This window comes from Takifugu flavidus, chromosome 1, assembly GCF_003711565.1.
Source record: "Takifugu flavidus isolate HTHZ2018 chromosome 1, ASM371156v2, whole genome shotgun sequence".
Classification (NCBI taxonomy): Eukaryota; Metazoa; Chordata; class Actinopteri; order Tetraodontiformes; family Tetraodontidae; genus Takifugu; species Takifugu flavidus.
This window is the reverse complement of record NC_079520.1, coordinates 16892576-16910227: the sequence shown is the minus strand read 5'-3', so window position 1 is coordinate 16910227 and position 17652 is coordinate 16892576. Positions and strand designations below refer to the sequence as shown.

The 17652-nt window shown below is 42.2% G+C and overlaps 2 protein-coding genes across 8 annotated transcripts in view; one reads left to right on the top strand and one right to left on the bottom strand.

The window, feature by feature from the left end:
* Positions 1-12285, bottom strand: part of LOC130529956 (ankyrin-repeat and fibronectin type III domain-containing 1) — a 91661-nt gene extending 79376 nt beyond the window's left edge. For 2 of the 4 annotated variants that reach the window (XM_057040732.1, XM_057040741.1), the window contains exon 1: positions 552-1188. In XM_057040732.1, coding sequence (XP_056896712.1) covers positions 552-670 — 119 coding nt within the window. In that variant the 5' untranslated portion in view covers positions 671-1188. Of the gene's footprint in view, positions 1-551; positions 1189-8816; positions 8893-12089 lie in introns of those variants that run through there. The other 2 variants (XM_057040720.1, XM_057040711.1) reach the window with 2 other exon arrangements.
* Positions 12286-13289: 1004 nt separating this feature from the next.
* Positions 13290-17652, top strand: part of capn15 (calpain 15) — a 28199-nt gene continuing 23836 nt past the window's right edge. Inside the window, exon 1 of one of the 4 annotated variants that reach the window (XM_057035164.1) lies at positions 13290-13391. Coding sequence is in view for 1 of the 4 variants with exons in the window: in XM_057035149.1 (XP_056891129.1) it covers positions 17007-17185 (179 nt within the window). In the remaining 3 variants the exon portion in view is untranslated. Of the gene's footprint in view, positions 13637-15249; positions 17186-17652 lie in introns of those variants that run through there. The other 3 variants (XM_057035155.1, XM_057035149.1, XM_057035173.1) reach the window with 3 other exon arrangements.

Sequence of the window (17652 nt, the reverse complement as noted above, 5' to 3'; positions counted from 1 at the left end):
TACTGTAGATCCCAGGCTCCATTCTTCTCCAAGCACCACCCTTGAGCAAGGCATTTAAATAAATCCCCAAATGCTGTTGTCGATAGACTCATTCCTTTCTTTGCTTCACCTTCAGAGGTGGAACATTGTCTTAGTCCTTCTTTTGCTACTAACAGTGTCATTGAATTTCAAAGATGCACCAAAAGCAAGAGTCTATGTTGGCAGTTTAGCAACATGCTTGACAGCACACATCAACCGCACCTCCACGCTTACATAACGTAATGCTTAGACATGCATACGGGCACATGCTCGGACAGCCACACACGCATACGTCCAGACACCTGTGAGCCAGACTGTCCTCAGTGAGGACACACAGATTTTAAACAAAATCAACTTCGTCAAAATGCTAGACCGTGTGATGCACAATGAGGAATGAGACAATACCACAGTATGTAAACACATTTATTTGATTCCACAAAATGAGACATATCATAGAGGGACGTAAGTGCAACAAAGACAAATGTTCCATGCACACATGTGCTCCGTAATACCTGTGGACGCGCACACATTACCTGGCCTCTGCCACAGTGCAGCAGTAGCTGCCGCTGCGCTGCGAGCTCCTGCCCAGCCGCAGCTCCTCCTGAGACTTACGCCGATTAAAGTAGTCTGTGAGTTTTCCAAAACTCGCCATCTTTCCTCTGACTGCTCACCTGCTGTACTTGAGGCTTTTCTCTACTTTAATCTTTTGGGGGGAAAAAACCTATATTGCTGGTTTGGCTCTGCCAAGCTGCAAAACAAGCCCTTGACTTCTATCAGGGTCTGGTGTTAGCCGCCCGTCCGAGTCTGCTCATGAGCTTGCATTCCTTTGATGCGCTGCCCCTGTTGTGCAGAAGAACAATCCCAGCAACGTTCTGCTCTTTTTCCTCCGGGTTCTTCTGATCAGCCTGCGCTGCCCGCAGAATGCACACACACTTACGTGCACATTGACTCTCTCAAAATAGTAACGCTTGGAACTGCCTACCAATCCACACAGCGGTAGAAGACCCCCACCCACGCACCCTCACTGGAGAGCAGGAGGAAAAAAGAGTGACTGAGAGGTGGCAACTGAGCATCAGTCGTTTTCTCTGCTGGAGAGCGCAGAGCTGGTGGGAGAATATGAGTTGCTATCCGAGCCCACCCACCCCCTCTTTATCTGTCTACGTCTGTGATTTTTAGCGCATACTCTCCCTCTCTCTCCCTTCCGCTCTCTCTCTCCTGCTCTCTCCCTCCCGCTGTCTCTCTCTCCCTCCCGCTCTCTCTCTCCTTCCCTCTCCTCCTCTCTCTCTAACACTCAAGCACAGATTTTCAGCTGACTGAAGGAGAGCAAACACACAAGCTACGTTCAAGGTGTCATGCTTTCTCACATTTAACACATATAGATGCACACGCGCCCATGCTTAACCCGAAATGTGTTTGCCTCTTATGTGTGATGTGATTAAAGCTTCAATGCTTTAATTGCATCCATAATAATAATAATAATAATGAATAAAAAGCTGAGTGGTGTGAAGTGACCTGCTGATAGCCCCTGTAGAGACTATTCAGTTAAGAATAAAACAGATGATGGAAAGACGACAGGCACAGCCAGTGAATAAGGGATGGAGGGAAAGGAGGTATAGAAGGAGGGTTGTATGTGAAGAGCTCATTAGTGTGTGAACATGTATGGTTCCATCCCACACATCCAGACACCACGCACACATGCATTTGGTGTGCGTGTGCCATCTCCATCTCCATTTTCTTTTATCCATTTTAGAAAGAAATCTCTTTGTTGCACTCTCCACTTCCTGCTTCTTGCCCTCCAGCTGACTGCTTCTCTATTTGTATTCAGCTCCCTTTTCTATATGCTCACGATTTGATTCTTCATTCAGATAAAAATGCCAGACATATTTGAGAAGGCGCACAAAATTTTGACAATAATTTGTAAAACACAGATGACTGGGGTTGTATGTATTTTATATGGCCCTAAGATATCTTATTATTGGACATAATTTGAGACGGAACCTGTTGTTACTTGTGAGGGTCAGTGTTTATCTGCTATCTAATATCTTATATCAGTGCATGACATCTCTGTCTTACCAACGCAAAACTATGACTGCTGATGAATAATAAAGTTTATTTATACGGACAAATTGTGGAAATACAGCCAATAAAAGTGTAAAAAAAAGGAAAAGTGAGAATCAATGTGAGAAAGGCAAAGAAAAGGCAATTCATATATTTTATTAAAATCATTCCCAGGCAGGCACATGAGCACCAGATTAAAACCACAGAAAGAACTTACAGGTCTGACACTTAAATATAAAGTACCTGTAGCACCAATAGTCACCAATGAAGAAATCAAAAATGCAGCACCGACTTATTTAGGATGCTTTAGGCTTTTTGGCTTTGGGTGATAAATATATTTACTTTCTTTGGTTATTTCCACTCAAACTTAGAAATGGCCTCCCTGTGAAAACATCCATTAGAGTGCACTATATGTGGCCTCGGGAATCAGCTTCCACTTGGTATCAAGAAGATCCATACGTCCTTCTATCAAAAAGATAACAAGCTGATAGCAACTTGTGATAAGTCATAAACCTTGTGTGCAGACACCTTTTAGCCAAAGAGAGTGAAACCTTGGAGAGAAGGCCTTCTAATTACAACCATAACATTAAGCAGCCTGGCCCTGCAGGATTCCGCAGGCTCACTCATTGACTACACGCAGAACCCCTTCAATTTGAGCTTAGCGGAAAGATCTTTATATCCCTGTAAAATGAAAACCAGCCTCTATAGAAGCAGACAAACACAGACACACGCGCACCCAGCCACATACCGAGGATGAACACTGTCACCGTCTCTGTGAGTCACCAGTAAAGGCTCGAGGATAATCTTTCTCTGCACAGATGCATGCCTTCCTCGCCTCTTCCCTGCCTCTTCTTCCGCTTGTCATCACTTTCTTTAGGAAAAACTTTCTTACTCAGCTCTGCGACTTAATCTATAGCCGCTCGAATTTATATTTGAATTCATACAGAATAATAGTGAGGAAGCTCAGGAAAACAGTTACAATTGCAGCGACGAGAGTTAAATTAGCTGCTGCAGACTTGGCCACCAATTATTCTGACCCACTTTCGGTCAAAAGTAGCTGTGCAGCATATACAAATCCAAATATTGTACAGATTTATACAACTGTACAGAATCATGTGTTTTAATTTAACGTCAAATAATCTATGTTGATACTGATAAGGTTTGTGTATTCTACAGCTAATTACATCTTTGAATATTGGCATGCTTGGTATTAAGCTGCGTGGCCTTCAGACATGTTTTTCAGGCATTATTTTATGCAAAGCTTCCACATTAAAAATGCACACAAATTCCCAGAAATCCAATATGTGAAAGATTTTAAATTACCACTGTGATCGGTGCTAACATCATCAGATACTTCAGATCAAACGAGTAAATAATTATGGCTCTGCTCCACTTCTTTGAAACAAAGACATTGTAATGATTGCAAAAACAAGCTTTGCAGTCTCCACACAGTTTATACAAGAGCACAGCTCTAGAGGTACAAATGTCACAGAAAAATGCAAATGCTCCTCTAGCATCACACAAAATGCTAAAATGCTCCTCCTCCTTTTCCTTCCTGTACATTAATCTCATCAAAGTGCATTTGAGTTTTGCTTTGTGCCACTCCCACAAATGTCCATCCAGTCAGACATGCAAGCAACCTGGAGATCTTGTGACCCCCAAAGCTTAACGGAATAAAAAACTGTAGTGGCTGAAGTACTGGCTGTTGACTCTGACCTTTCTTTCATCCGATTTACCTGATGAAACCCCTGAACTGTAAAACTGCAGTAAATACTTCATTTACACTTCTATTCTTTAAGTTCTTATTCTCTGACAGTTAGTGTAAAGTGTTCTTCTTGGTAGCTGTTCCAGAGCAGACAGAACACACAAACTCTACTGCAGCAGATTGGAGATCAGAACATCCTTTGTTTCACTACTCATAAATCACTGGGCAACAATTCCCACAGATTTGAAAATGGCATATGAAAATAACAGACAGATGATTTTTACTTATGTCTGACACACATTTATTACTGTAAGGTATAAACAACTAGTACTTAATACTACTCAGCAGTAGTATTAATAAATATTTGAGAGTAGCCACTAGGGGGCAACTGTCTTTTGAAAATATAACCCTTCTGATCTCTTCTCTTCAATTTGACACAATCTGTTCGCTGCCATCTTTGTCTTTCCCTTTTACAAACAGATAACTCACTGAGTAAAACGATTTTATCACAAATACTGTGGCACCCACACGTCTGAGGGAAGCTGATCGTTCTTTCTGTTACTGCTCCCGTGTGGTGCTGAGCGAACCATACGCTGTGATTCATTATGCATCAGTTCAGCTGGATTTGAAGAATGTGCCGTGTGTGTTAGGTTTGCAGGTTCAGCATGAAATGACAGCTTTCCTAGCACCAAGGATACACACAGAAAAGGATTGGTCTTTGAATTTGTGTAACAGACTCTGAAATAAATATAGAATAAGAAAAAAAAAGACCAGATTAATGCTTTCGGTATAAGTTTTAGCGTACTGATAGAATCAATCTGCACACAGAACTTGTGTAAAATCTGCAGACAGAGCTTGTGCCAAACGTCCTCATATACTGTTGCCACTACCTCTCCAAAGAGCAAAGACTGAGTGAATAAAGGTATTGTCCAAAGGGCGCTGCCCTCTTAAGTTAGGTGGAAGTAATTTAATCCCTGTAAAAAGAAAATGTCAAATTTGCCTCGGTCAGCGGCTGCACATGAATTCCACTGATACTGGAAAGGAAACTACACTATCCAGGTGTTATAGGAACAATGTTCATGTTGCCAAGACAAAGGATTTTAAACTTGATATGCAAAACTTGATTTTAAGTCAGTTTCTAAACGTCGGGGCAGTGATCACTCACTGAGTGTTCAGTGAGGAACAAGCTGGACCGTGATCACACCATAGTGTCATCAGTCACATGAAATTCATTACTGCTCCAGTGTCTGACAGTCTGATAAAAGGCATTTTTGCCATCCCCGGAGGAACACTGACAAATTGTCAACAGACATAACAAAATTACCACAATATGTAATGAAAAAAAGATGAAAAACATCAAAGTGTCTTCTTAGGCATAATGTATTCTATTGACAACACTTCAATGTGACAAATTGAGAAGACTTTTTTATGTTAAAAATGCTATATAAGTGAAATTCTCACATAGGTAATTTAATCTTCTAGAGGGTCACTTCAATTGTACCTCTGTTAAAATGTCAGCAACTCTCAGGTTCCATTGTTGTATAATGATTAGCACAATTATTATGCAGGAACACTTTAATGAGCAACAATTAGCAACCTCGGGCAGATGGAAAAGATAGCTTCACATGGACAGCAATGTCATCCACTCAAGACCACTCGAGCTCTTTCATATATCGCAACAGCTCTGGATCAACACCAGAATAACCCCAATTTTCCAAACAATTCAACAATATTTTAAATAATATAATAATTGTTCTATCATAATTGTTCTCAACATTATTACATCTCAGGTCTGTGAAAGGACACAGCTTGAACATGTCAAACAAAGTAACTGAGTGGAAGGACTCTGCTTGTCTCTACTCATAAGAGCGTATGCATGCGTACACTTTAATGTACGGGTGTGCATTCAGTGATTTTCCCTTTTGCAATGATTCATCAGTGACTCACAGCCCACAACAGGCGGCCAGAGCTGTGCAAGTCTGCAACCTGCCGCCACCGTTGTTCAAGTCCTTGACACAACCTTGTCATTAAGAGAAAGCTAGTCATTTTACCATAGAATGGCAGACGTGCTAAAAATGGGGACGATTACGCAATCACTGAGGCTAATGTCAATAAAAGGAATTGCTCGGAAGGGAGGAGTATTGACACAGTGGAGATGAATTGCTTCATTTTACAGATTTGGAAGGAAGAAAAGCATAAAAGGTGTGCATACCTTCCCGGGTACAGTCACAGGTCTGAATTACACATTCTGCTTTTACTTGTACCACTGAGATGTAGAAATAATGAACTGAGAAGTGATGAGCCTGTGATTCACACGTATCTTTGCTAAGACAGTCTCACACACGTCTGCGCACCCCCAGCTGACCCTGCAGACAAGGACAAGTTTTACGCTGTCCTGCGTAATCTTGCAGGAAACGTCCCTGTTGATGACAACATTATCATCCTTGCTGATGTCAATGCCAGAGTAGCCCAATCTGAAATAGAATAGAGTGCCTGATGTACATAGCACTGGAAGCTCTCATGACAACAGGGGTCGGCTGTTTACCGTGCAAAAATGTACCATCACAACACCATCTTCTGGCAGAAAGACAGGCTCAAGACGAGCGCGGCATCAGGCGATGGCAAGAAAAGTTGCACGATGTGGCAACAAATTTAAAATACTGCAATGGCAAAAGGAGTCGCGATATATAAGCAAAGGTTAAATTTGATTTTATATGGATTTCTGCTTTAGTAGTTTAGTGAATGAACACTGAGCAAAAGGGAAAATATAAAAGGATTATCTAATCTATTGTAAAAAGGGCTTCTGACTTAATAGAATAGACTTGAGTCTTAATAGACCCTGAATAAATATAAGTTTGTTGCTGTACATTGAAAAATTCATGTACAAGAAAAGGCCAAATTAAGATAATTAATATATGAAAAAAATATATAATGTTTTCATTTAATTGGTAAATTTCAATGTAAACTATATGTATCAATTTGACAAGTGTTAGGAACAAATACATGTTGTTAAAGCCAGGCCCACACTGTAGGGACAGATACAGCAGAACCCCTCTGAACCGGATCATGACCCATATCAAAACACTTATTACAACCACTTGCAAATGACCAATATTGTTGTGTGTGGGTTTGTGAGAATCAGGAGACTTTAACATTTATTTTTTATGAATTTTCATGAAAATGTGATGGAATGGTGTGGGAGAACGAGTTTAATATCTACCCACACACAATGAAACGAGCTAGGCAGATCTGTCAGCCGTGTCCATCATTAAATGTGGATTTATACCATTTTGAAGTGACTTATATTATTGTGTGTGTGTGGGGGGGGGCTTGTTAGAAGTGGGAAACTTTAAAATATAAGCACGTAATGTTTTGTAATATTACGTTAAACAATGGAGGAGAAACAATGAGTTAAATAATGAAGGTTTTTCAGTTTTAAAATATTTTCCACACTGAGTTTAACATTGGATCTAACGGGAGGGATCACCCAACTTGTCGGCCCACCAGCTCGTTTTATGGAGCACTGATTAATTTGTTTCTAGGTCGTAGAGGCTTATACCTATAAAATGATATATTTTATGCGTTTGTACAACAGTCAGAGGAATTTGGCCATTTCTTAAGCAAAGTTTTTAAAATGTCTTCCCAGAAGTAATGACAGGAACGCTCAAGGGAGCAGAAGTAGAGTTATGTCCATCTTGTCCACTGTCGACTTGGGCTCAAATTCAAACAGCAGAGGTGAAAGCAGAATTTCACTAAATACTGCAGGTGCACTGCCCCCCCACAGATTTCCCTACAGAAGCTTTATGGGACCATTACCTAGTCAAACCATCATGTACTGAAAGGAAATTGGCCGTCAGATCCAGAATGAGCAGGGGTCCAACCTCGCTGCGGGAACTCAGCTTTGTGCAAATACCGGTTCAGATGGCCAGACACTCCTCACAGACAAAGCTTCTACCCTGCACAGATGGTCAGAATACTAACAGACTCTGTCCAGCACCAACTGCATAGTTCAAGTAATTCTCGTCATCCTTGAAAAATCAGTGAAAATGGAGCTGGATGCGATCCCATGGGATCAAATCCGTTCACCAGTTCACCTAGCAGGGTTGCTAGATCTCCTCTGATGCCATGCTAAGACCACCTTTGCAGGCTAAATGGGAGAAGAAGCACCTGGGGAAGGGCACAAAGATCAGCGGTTACCCAGTCGTAGTCTTAACCCCCCCCGGCTCTGAGATGTGGGTAATAAAATGCTATTGGGCTGTATGGTGAACTCTCCTCTAGCACACATGAAGTTGGGGGCTGAAAAAGAGATTCAAGGACACTCTTGGGAAGTCCCTCTGCACCTGCAACATCAACGAGCACCAGTGATCTATCATCAAACCGTGAGGTGTGGCGAGCTACCATGCAGCAACCTGTGTCCTCCTTCGAGAGAAGCCTCAGGACCAACTTTTGCAGAATAGAGGCAAAAAAAGATCTCTGTTTATGAAGCCAATGTCTGTGTTTACATGTGTCTCCAGCCTGTGTGCTGCGGTCCTGCGTGCTGCCTGACAATTAGTCCTGTTTCTGGCAAAAAATGTACAAAATGCCTCCAGCGTGCGTATAAGGATGGACGTTCGCATACGTCATTAACCTGTAAGACAAACAAAAGTAGCGAGAGGCTGCGCAGCCTCTGCCTTGATGTCACCAGCTGCCAGAAGGGGCGTCCATAAACAACAGGCAGACTGGGCTTGAATTAACTACCTGTCAGGAGGCTTTTCATGCTCCCCAATAAAAGTCTTTACTTACACTCGAATGCAAAAGCTTCCTTTAAAGGTTCATCCATAAAAAGATGCTTCTTCACATGAACGCAGATGCAGACGTGCTGATGTGATCTTAAGTGTTTCTCAGATGCCGTTTGGATACATATATAAAGGCTTCTTCTCTGGGCAACAATGGCTACAGGAAGCCCAAAAATAGAGTCAGGAAGTTCATTTGATGAATACAGTAAAAGAACAGCACAACAGCTGAAAAAGGAAAATAAATGCATATTATCCCTTACCCAACAAGATGCGCCATTCCAGGACCCAGGGGCTAATGTGACTCCCAGGTTTACCTTGATTGCTCCTGACATGTACCTGTGAACACAAAACCTGAACAATGTGAACATGTTCAAACTCCATGTGGAAACTGGTACAAGAAAAGGCTGAGGCGTTCTAGCTGTCCAAAAGGTTTGTGGATACGATCACTCAAGCTCCGTCCTTTGTTAGCCACTGTCTGTGTTATTTAGGGATTGTGCAGGAGTGTTGAGTGTCAGAGTTTTCAGCATACGTTATGGATCGGTACCGGTTTCTCTGCGCTCTCCGAGTTCCTGTGTTCAAATGTAAAATCAGGATCCTTCACACTTGGGAAAAAAATCTCCAAAAAGATGCAAAACAAACGACCCTATTAGTGTACTAGATTTATGAGACGTGCCCTTTTTGTCATCTAATGAAGACGAAGTAGATCTGGCCAAAATACAAGTTCCTAATGGCTACGGAGTAAACTCCAAGCCTGTTTGTGCTGAATCAGTTCAGAGGCCAATGAACAAGAAAATGTGAAATTACTACTGAACATTTGGTTTTGCTTTATTTATTTTTTTATTATTCGTAGTAGTAGTAGTATTAATAGTAGTAGTATTAATGTCTTATTGGCAGGGCCACAGCTACCCCACAATCTTTCACAATATTGTCACTTAGAGCGATTACGGCTGCATACTCCACATGTTTAGGCCTGTTTTAGAGGTCATTCTGGTAATTAGTTGTCTGAAAATGGGGGTAATGTCTCAAAGGTACATTATGTTCCCCATCCAGAGAAAAAATGAACAGAGAAGAAGAAGAAGCATTTTTATTGGCTGGTTGTTCAATGAAATGTCAGAAGATGAGATTTCACGTTGTTTAGAAGATGGAGATGTGTGTTCTCTCTTGGTCACAGTAGTATTCCTGTATTTAACTGTATATCATTTAAAAAATCCAGTTTTAAAATAATCTGGCTGATTCATCTGAATGTAAAGATCTCTAATGTTCTACATCATGAATTCTTTGTTAAAGATTTACAGTCAAGATCAATCAAACATTAATCAAAAATTCTTGGTGCATCAAAGAAGTGAATTTAGCCATCAATCTGGAAAAAAAACTGGCTCAAATGAGCACAAGTGTACCTAGTACATTAGGCAGTTTGCCAAGTATTAATAAGCTTAATTCTAGTCTAAGTAAACAAGTTATTCTCCAAAGGGCAAAATGATGGAATGATGTAATAAAGCTGGAGGGCAAACCCATTAGTGACAAGACAAAAACTGTTACTCAATAGAGGAAGAATTCTTAACAACGTTTTGGTGCCTGCCCGTCCCTTAATGAGTGCACCATCAGTGGCCGTCCCATTCAGTTTGTTCATGTTTCCTGCATAAATCCCGATCTCTCAGTTACTCACGCACGCTAATCTGGGCAGTATTTTTAGGCAGTGGCCAACTGCTGCCTGTCTGTCCATCAAACATGCATAAGACCCAGATGTAACTTTGATGGAGGCTTGTTCATGCTGCCCCATGTGCCCAACTGGATGAATGTGTGTGAGTGGGCGCATGCGTGCGTCTGTGTTTATGGGCCTGTGTCAGTGTGTTTCTAGGGCCTGCGGCTACAAGACAGAAAGACTGGAGCTGCATGCCCTGACACACAAGCACAGAGGGAGGGCTGACAGTTTGATTTTGGCAGGACAAACAATCAATAGTGATATGTTACCACACATCATGCATAATTCTTAAAAATTTACGATCATAGGAACTGAATGATTGTGTTAGTCTGTTTCTACAGCGGTTTGCTTTCTCTATTATTACTGCATGTATGATTTACAGTTTATGTCACTTCAGTAGTTTTTGAAGAAGAGACACTCTGAAGGACGACTGTGTGTCTAGACAGGAGACGTGGAGCAACTCAAAGATAACACAACTTTAATTTATAGCTGTGGGTTCCAGCAGATTAAACCCTTTATTAAATCATTGCCAATTACTGCCCATACAACAAAACACTGTTTTTCACCTAATATTCAGATCTAAACTGATTTCCTGATTATCTGAGAGAATGAGCCTGTATTATTGAGTAAGCATTACGGTAGTCTGAAGCCATTATAGTTTTAAAGTGTAGTTAATCACTTGAAACTGTTTCCGTAGACACATTTTAATTCAATCTGTAGGCATGTGTACTTGATTAGCATGCTATTTTAATAAAAGTGTAGTACTATGATGTAAATATTAAAGGTTTCACTGATTTGGTTGTGTTTTGGTCCGAGTTCATTGCCAGCAGCAGAGGTTCATGTCAGGATGCGTTGCTGATGTCGCATTTACTAACAAATATGGCGCCCATCCAGGGAACTGTCACGTTTAAGCTCCTGGACTTGTGAAAACCTCCCTTGCACAAGAGGGTAAACAGGTGTAATCGTGAGTCATCAGTGGGGAGAACTCATCTTGCCGTCATTAATCACTGTATAGCCAAAGGCTGCCTGATTCGCTCCTGCTGGGTGTGTGTTTGCAGTGTATGTGGTAACATCTGTAGTAGTGACAGAAATAAAGTGTCCTCCACGTGTTCGCACAAGTCCCTGACCATGTTGAGAGACCCTGACCTACCTTCCTCCTGTTACAAACTCTATGCAACATACAATGACACAATTTTTGTCCCTCACACCCTCGCACACACACACACACACACACACACACACGCACACACCTTTTTCCTTTTCCCCTAAGACAATTGTGTCAGCTAGTCACTTCCACGTGTGTTAGCCATAAAACAGAAAAGGGCCAACTAAAAGCATCCCTTTCCTGGCTAGCAGGGTCACATTTGTCTCATATAAACACAGGACACACCTTAACCCCAGTGTTCACATATCCCCCTCATATGTCCCAGTGTGCTCTGGCACAGGATACTACACTACTTTCATCTGGAATACTTAATGAGACTATCAAAATTCCCCAGGTGGCTCTTGTCTTTACACTTTTGGAGGGGTATTTGTTGAGAAAGTCATGCTGGACATAGAAGCTAGTGTCTTTTGTCTTCCCACGAGCCTCGAGCCGGGTTTCCCTAGCATTGTCATGACAACAGTGTGTACTCACCGACACGAGCTTTTAAAAACAGTGTGTTTAGCGACGTGCTAGCAACTTTTAAAGGCTGCTAACAAACAAACCTGCCTAAAACAAGCGTAGTGAAAGCAGCTGGAATGATCTTATTTCATTTCTAGCAAGAACAAGTGCACCCGAGTGTAGGGGGGGACATACAACAAGTAGTCAAAGTTGTAATCATTCCCTTACTTTTTTGCCGACAAAAACTTGCTCTCCCTTTCCGTCCCACGCCGCGTCGCGTCGAGCCACCATCGGCTACAAATTCCAGCTGGGAATCTGAGTTTGTTGCGCCCGTGCTGGATGTCTCTGACCACACACCGTGAACGCAACGCGGCATTAAACGCAACCTCCCCCGCCGAGACTCAATCTCAATCTCAACTCTTCTCTCCGTTTGAATCAATGGATGCTTCGCTCCGCCTCGCTCAAGCCTGAAGATAAGTCGATAAAGCACAATTCCAGCCAGTGTCTGGCCTTTCCGTTGGAGAATTTCCTGGGTTAATTTCCTCCCATGGTTTCAGACACAATCTATGGAGATGGAGTGCACGCAGGGTAATTAATCATAAGTCATTAATGAAATATAGCTACTGACCCTGTTACTTTGAACGTCCATGGTTCAAACGACCTGGGTGACACGGTATTAACCATAATCCATACTCACCCCGTTTTCTCACTCCTTTTAAATGTCATCTAAATTTTACTTGGGTTTTTGGTCAATTTGTTCCCAAAATCGAAACAATATGGTACCCAGATCATTAATTAGAATTAAGCACGATTGAAAGATAAACCCACATATACACCAGGTGTCCCATTTGATTAAAGACAGTGGAGAATGTTTCCCACATTTCTCTCTCCTTCCAAAGCTAAATGTAGGTAGTAATGTACATTCAGTTATCCTGTACAATCCTTTTCTTCAACTGTTGATATCGCCATGTCGGATCTTTTATATAAATTCACTTATGTCATAAACATCATTAATAACGCTTGTTAAATAATAAATGTAAATTTTAAGGTGTCAAATAATCCGTTTTTAATGAAGCAGTCCATAGGCTGGAGGAGACGGTAATCCAAAATGTTTCGAAGCCGATGTATAATAATGTACCACTAGATGGCAGTAAAGTACCACTACCTGAAAGCGGTCACACCGGAACAGACTGTAATGTAAATGATTTTTCAAATTAAAAATTCGATTTGGATTTACATCAGAAAATAAACGTTAAGGCATATTTACACATTCGAAATGTATTTTAGCTATAGTATAATACATCGGATAGATTCGTTTGGGTCAAGGGTGATGGCCTTCATACCCGGATATCCTGGTAAATGTTAGGGTTGAACATGGGAAATTGAGTCTTTTACCCTGTGATTCTGCAATGGCTTTTACGTAAGACTTCATGCGTTTATATATATCTGCTCATGCCCGCGGCAAATTTGACGTACGCAAGCTATCTATTCGCTCCTTGGAGATTCCTCTTCCTCCCCGGAATGTTTGAGGTAAACGTTCACGATCATATCAGCTTCAACAATATCCAATGGAGTAAAAAATAAACCCTACATGTACGTGTTTGTCACGAAAAATGTCTGAACAATGCAGTAGCAACCGAAGGGTTGAAGCTAACAGCTGGAATGGTCACGCTGGCTAAAGTACAACCTGGGAACAAGTTGTCGTCTTGATGGCTCTGAAAAGTTAACACAGAGAGGACTGAAAGCAGGAATAATTCCTTATTACTTCATCCGAGGTAAGAACATGTGGTTTCTGAGGAATAATCACTGAATACATGTCTGTCGGACACCTCTGATCTCGTCGATAGAGGTCTAAAAAGAGTGTCTTTGTTTATAACGCGGGACTCCCAGTGTCTCAATGGGTTCCTGGAGAGTTGCTCTACCGGCTCTGGTTTCCAGCGCCTGCTATTGAAAAGGTTTACACTTGTCCATAGATGTTTATTGTTTGACAGTTTCTTGTATTTAACCGTGGCTACACCTATCGACCGCTGTAGCCAGTGTGATTCCTGCAGCAACGTCACTCAGAAAAGAGGAAACCAGTAATGTCAATATGGCTTGTTTTGCTTCTGTTAAGAGGAGTCGAGAAGTTCAGAGAGCGAAAGCATATTAATCTAGGTAATGCATGTAAAGGAAGACCAGATCCACTTGTCCGGAGATGCTGATATGTGACTTTAGTTCTGCCTCAGCTTACCACCTTTACATTTTTCTTTTGGTATTTACCAATGTAAATATAAAGTGCAAAATAATATATTTGCTGTGTTTGTGTGATCTTGTTCAAAGGATGATGTTTTGGCCATTTATGTTTTTGTGGCATCTTAGAAGAAAAATGAGCCAGTGGTTGTCAGGACACTTTACTCGATGTAAACATTACAAATATTAAAGCTGTGAAATCACATCCTGTCGCTCCCTTCTGACCGCTGTTTGTCCTCGGAGAGAGGACATGAAATCCAATATTCCTCTCTCCCTCTCAGGCTTTGGCTATTTGGCACTGGCTATCTCAGCTGCCGTCTCTCTGGGTGCTGAATTGTAAAATGACAGGTGGCCCTTGGACAGGTGTGGCCTTAACAAAGGGTTTCTTTTATTTTCCTTCTGAAAGGGGTTAAAGTGAATTTTGTTCCGCCCATATATGGCTTAAACATTACTGTGACTTCAGAGAGTGCAATCAAAAATGCTGCTTCAGTGATAACAGTATGAATACATTTATGTCCTGCCTTGTAATTCTGCAAAGAGCCCACAGTTTTGTTTTTGTTGTGTGCGATTTGTAAGTTGGTGGTTTAAGATGACTGGGAAATGTGACAATAATTAAAACTCAAACATGATGTTTTGCATTCAGATTAGATTATCAGCATGAGTGTTGGCTGTATTTCTATTTAATGACCCACTTAATTGGACAAATGTTTTTTTGTAACATTTTTTTTTGTGCATTTACCAACATTGATTAGAGCTGTGTGTGCACATCACATGCTTGCAGAATCTGCTTCAGATTCTTTTGCACTTTGCATCCAATACAGTGTTTCACGTTATGCTTTTTTGTGTGTTCTTCTGCCCATGTACACGGTAAGTGGAGAGAGGCTCGGAAATCAGAAAAGAGGTCAGCAAAGGGATGTGAAGTGGAAAAGAAAGGGACGAGCGAACATTTGAAGGCTGATTTCGGTAACATGCAGGGACAGCAGTTGCCAAAGATTGTGCCAGTGACTGCTGGCTACTGTTTAACTTGTCCTTGACAATGATGGTGAGGTAGAAATCCCCCCCCCAAGAAACATTAGTTATCAGATGGCATTAGATTAGCCATTAAATGGCAGTCTAATGCCTGCCATTTAAACGTGACACGTGATTGGACGATTGTTTCATTAGCTCAACCTGTTCACTTTGCTCATCCATGTGAGATCTTCTCGGCTGTGTCTCTGTTGACGTTTATTTAAATCTCTTGAACGCAGCCCCTCAGCGGCTCTGTGCTCGCCCTGGCAGTGCGCATGCGCGCTGCTGACACTCCGGTAATCCGCTGTGAGGAGATTGCATCCTCCTTTGCTTCGCTCGTGTTACCAGTGAGGCGTTTCAGAAGAACGCGGAGGAGAGGAGAAAAAACAAAATAAGACCAAAACACATTCCAATGGAGAAATCAAGTCTGGATATTTGGCGGCGGAGCAGTTTTCCATTATGAACAGGCGACATCGCGGAGAGAGCACGAACGGCTCCTGCCATACAGCAGCGAGGATCAGCATCTCGCCGTCCAGGGTGGATATCTGGAACGCACACAGCAATGGACTAGTTGGTGACAGGGGACTCAGAATTTTAGTCCTGCCTCCCTAAGGCGATTTTAACATTTCCCAAGCTGCGCGATCTTTCGTGGCCTCCGTATCGCTGTGTGGGAACCGACACCTTTCTTCCGCCAAGTAGTGATTCGCAGTGTTACTGGGTCCAACTCAAAGTCAGTGTACAGCGTTATCTGATGAGAATCATGCCAGGATCGTTGAATCTGGATGCCTAAAACTGCACCACATGATATTTGCTAGTGTGGCGTCTCCTTGACAGCTCCCCGACGAGTGATACTTTCGATACGTCAATATCGGGGATTTTCAAACAAGTTGAGGAACTCGACTGACCGGCCCCGGCCGTGGGATCAGCCAGAAAATAACCCCCTTCTCTCACTCACGCTCTCTCTCTCGGGCACCGGGATTTGGGATCGTCTTCCAGACTGGCAGAAGTTTGCAGCCTGACAGGGAATTTAACTTCTGGGAATTTTTCTCTCGTGTCGGCGACACAAAACGTGAGGCTGAAGGTGTACACGTCGTTGGCATTCGTTGACGACAGTTGACGACAGTAGCATCTGCTTGGGTTTCTCCTGTTTCATTCACAAGTCCATGCGTCTTTTTCTCACGTGGGAATCCAGATTTTCCCCCCAGGCTGCGAGAAAACTCTGAGCTTTCAAACATCTTATGAAATTGCCCAGCAGCTGCAAGGGTGGATGACTGGAACATCGGACTTGGATGTTTTGCATACTTGTAATGTGGCCCAAACTCCACCGTGAGCATGCGTCGTTTTCTTCTAGTGGTTGCACTGTGAATATCTGTAGATAAAACAAATCTTTCTTGCAAATTCCATACCACTATCGATTCCCAGTCTTTATCGACTTTATAGAAGACACTCATTTCCATATTCCCCGTGATTGCTACTTGAACCTCATTTCCCTGAGGTATCCTGTTTAGCTGCTGAGATGCTGAAAGAAGGTCAAGACCATTGCTTTTATTCACTCCTCCATATTTGACTACGGTAGCATGTGCAAGAGAACCCGGTATGAGAGTACACAGACTGCAGGGGACTGTGCATGGAACATGGGAGGAAACAGGAAAACATGTTTGATTCCCTTCTCCTTTCACTGCTGTATTCGCAAGCAGGAGCAAGATTGCAAGAAATTTGTTCCTATTTAAAAGGAGAAGTGTAAAAGCAACTACAAACACTTGAGATGCTGTGGTGGTACCAGCAATCTCTATAGCTTATCACAAATCGCCTTGTTTCTCCCCAAAAGTGTGGATCCCGTTTCAGTCTGTGGTCAAAAAAGGGCCCATCAGGGTGTTTTCAGAGACTAATTTGCTCTTGACTGTGGTAATGGGGAGCTCAGCCTCGTCTCTTACTGCAGAGACAGAGTCCGACCATGGATTCCGCAGCACTCTGTACCCATCATCGCCCCCTGTTGGTTGGCTTAGGAACAGCCACAGCAGCCCGGTGTGGGGCACCACCTTCATCACACGTCAGCAGCAGCAGCCTCTGCCTCACCGTGAGCGCAGGTAAGAGCCAACAATGTCCGCCTAGTTGGGTGCCAACACATTTGTCTGGCTAGTGCATTTTTGAAGAAAAAAGTCACATTTGTTAGGGACATTGCAGGCTGGATTAAATGTAATTAGGGCTGTATGAAACTATCGTTTTAGGGTGCCGCTGTGTGCCTGTTGAGGCTGTTGTTCTGTAGTTGACTAGCATAACACTGCAGTGACATACACTCCACTGGAACTGTTGTTGTTATTTATTGTTGCTCATTTGTTACGTCTTTCTCCAGCTTTAAGAAGAGTTTACTTTGGATTCAATAACTTTACAGTGAGTGACCAAATCCCTAATTATATAATAGCATATCTAATCAGCATACAGGTTAGGTTCTGCCCCCCACTTTCAGATCGCTGCTCTTGCGAACTACTAGTCAGGGGCTCTTTGTGTTTAATTGCCCCATGGGGATAAAAATAGTTTTGTTTTTTTTTAAAAA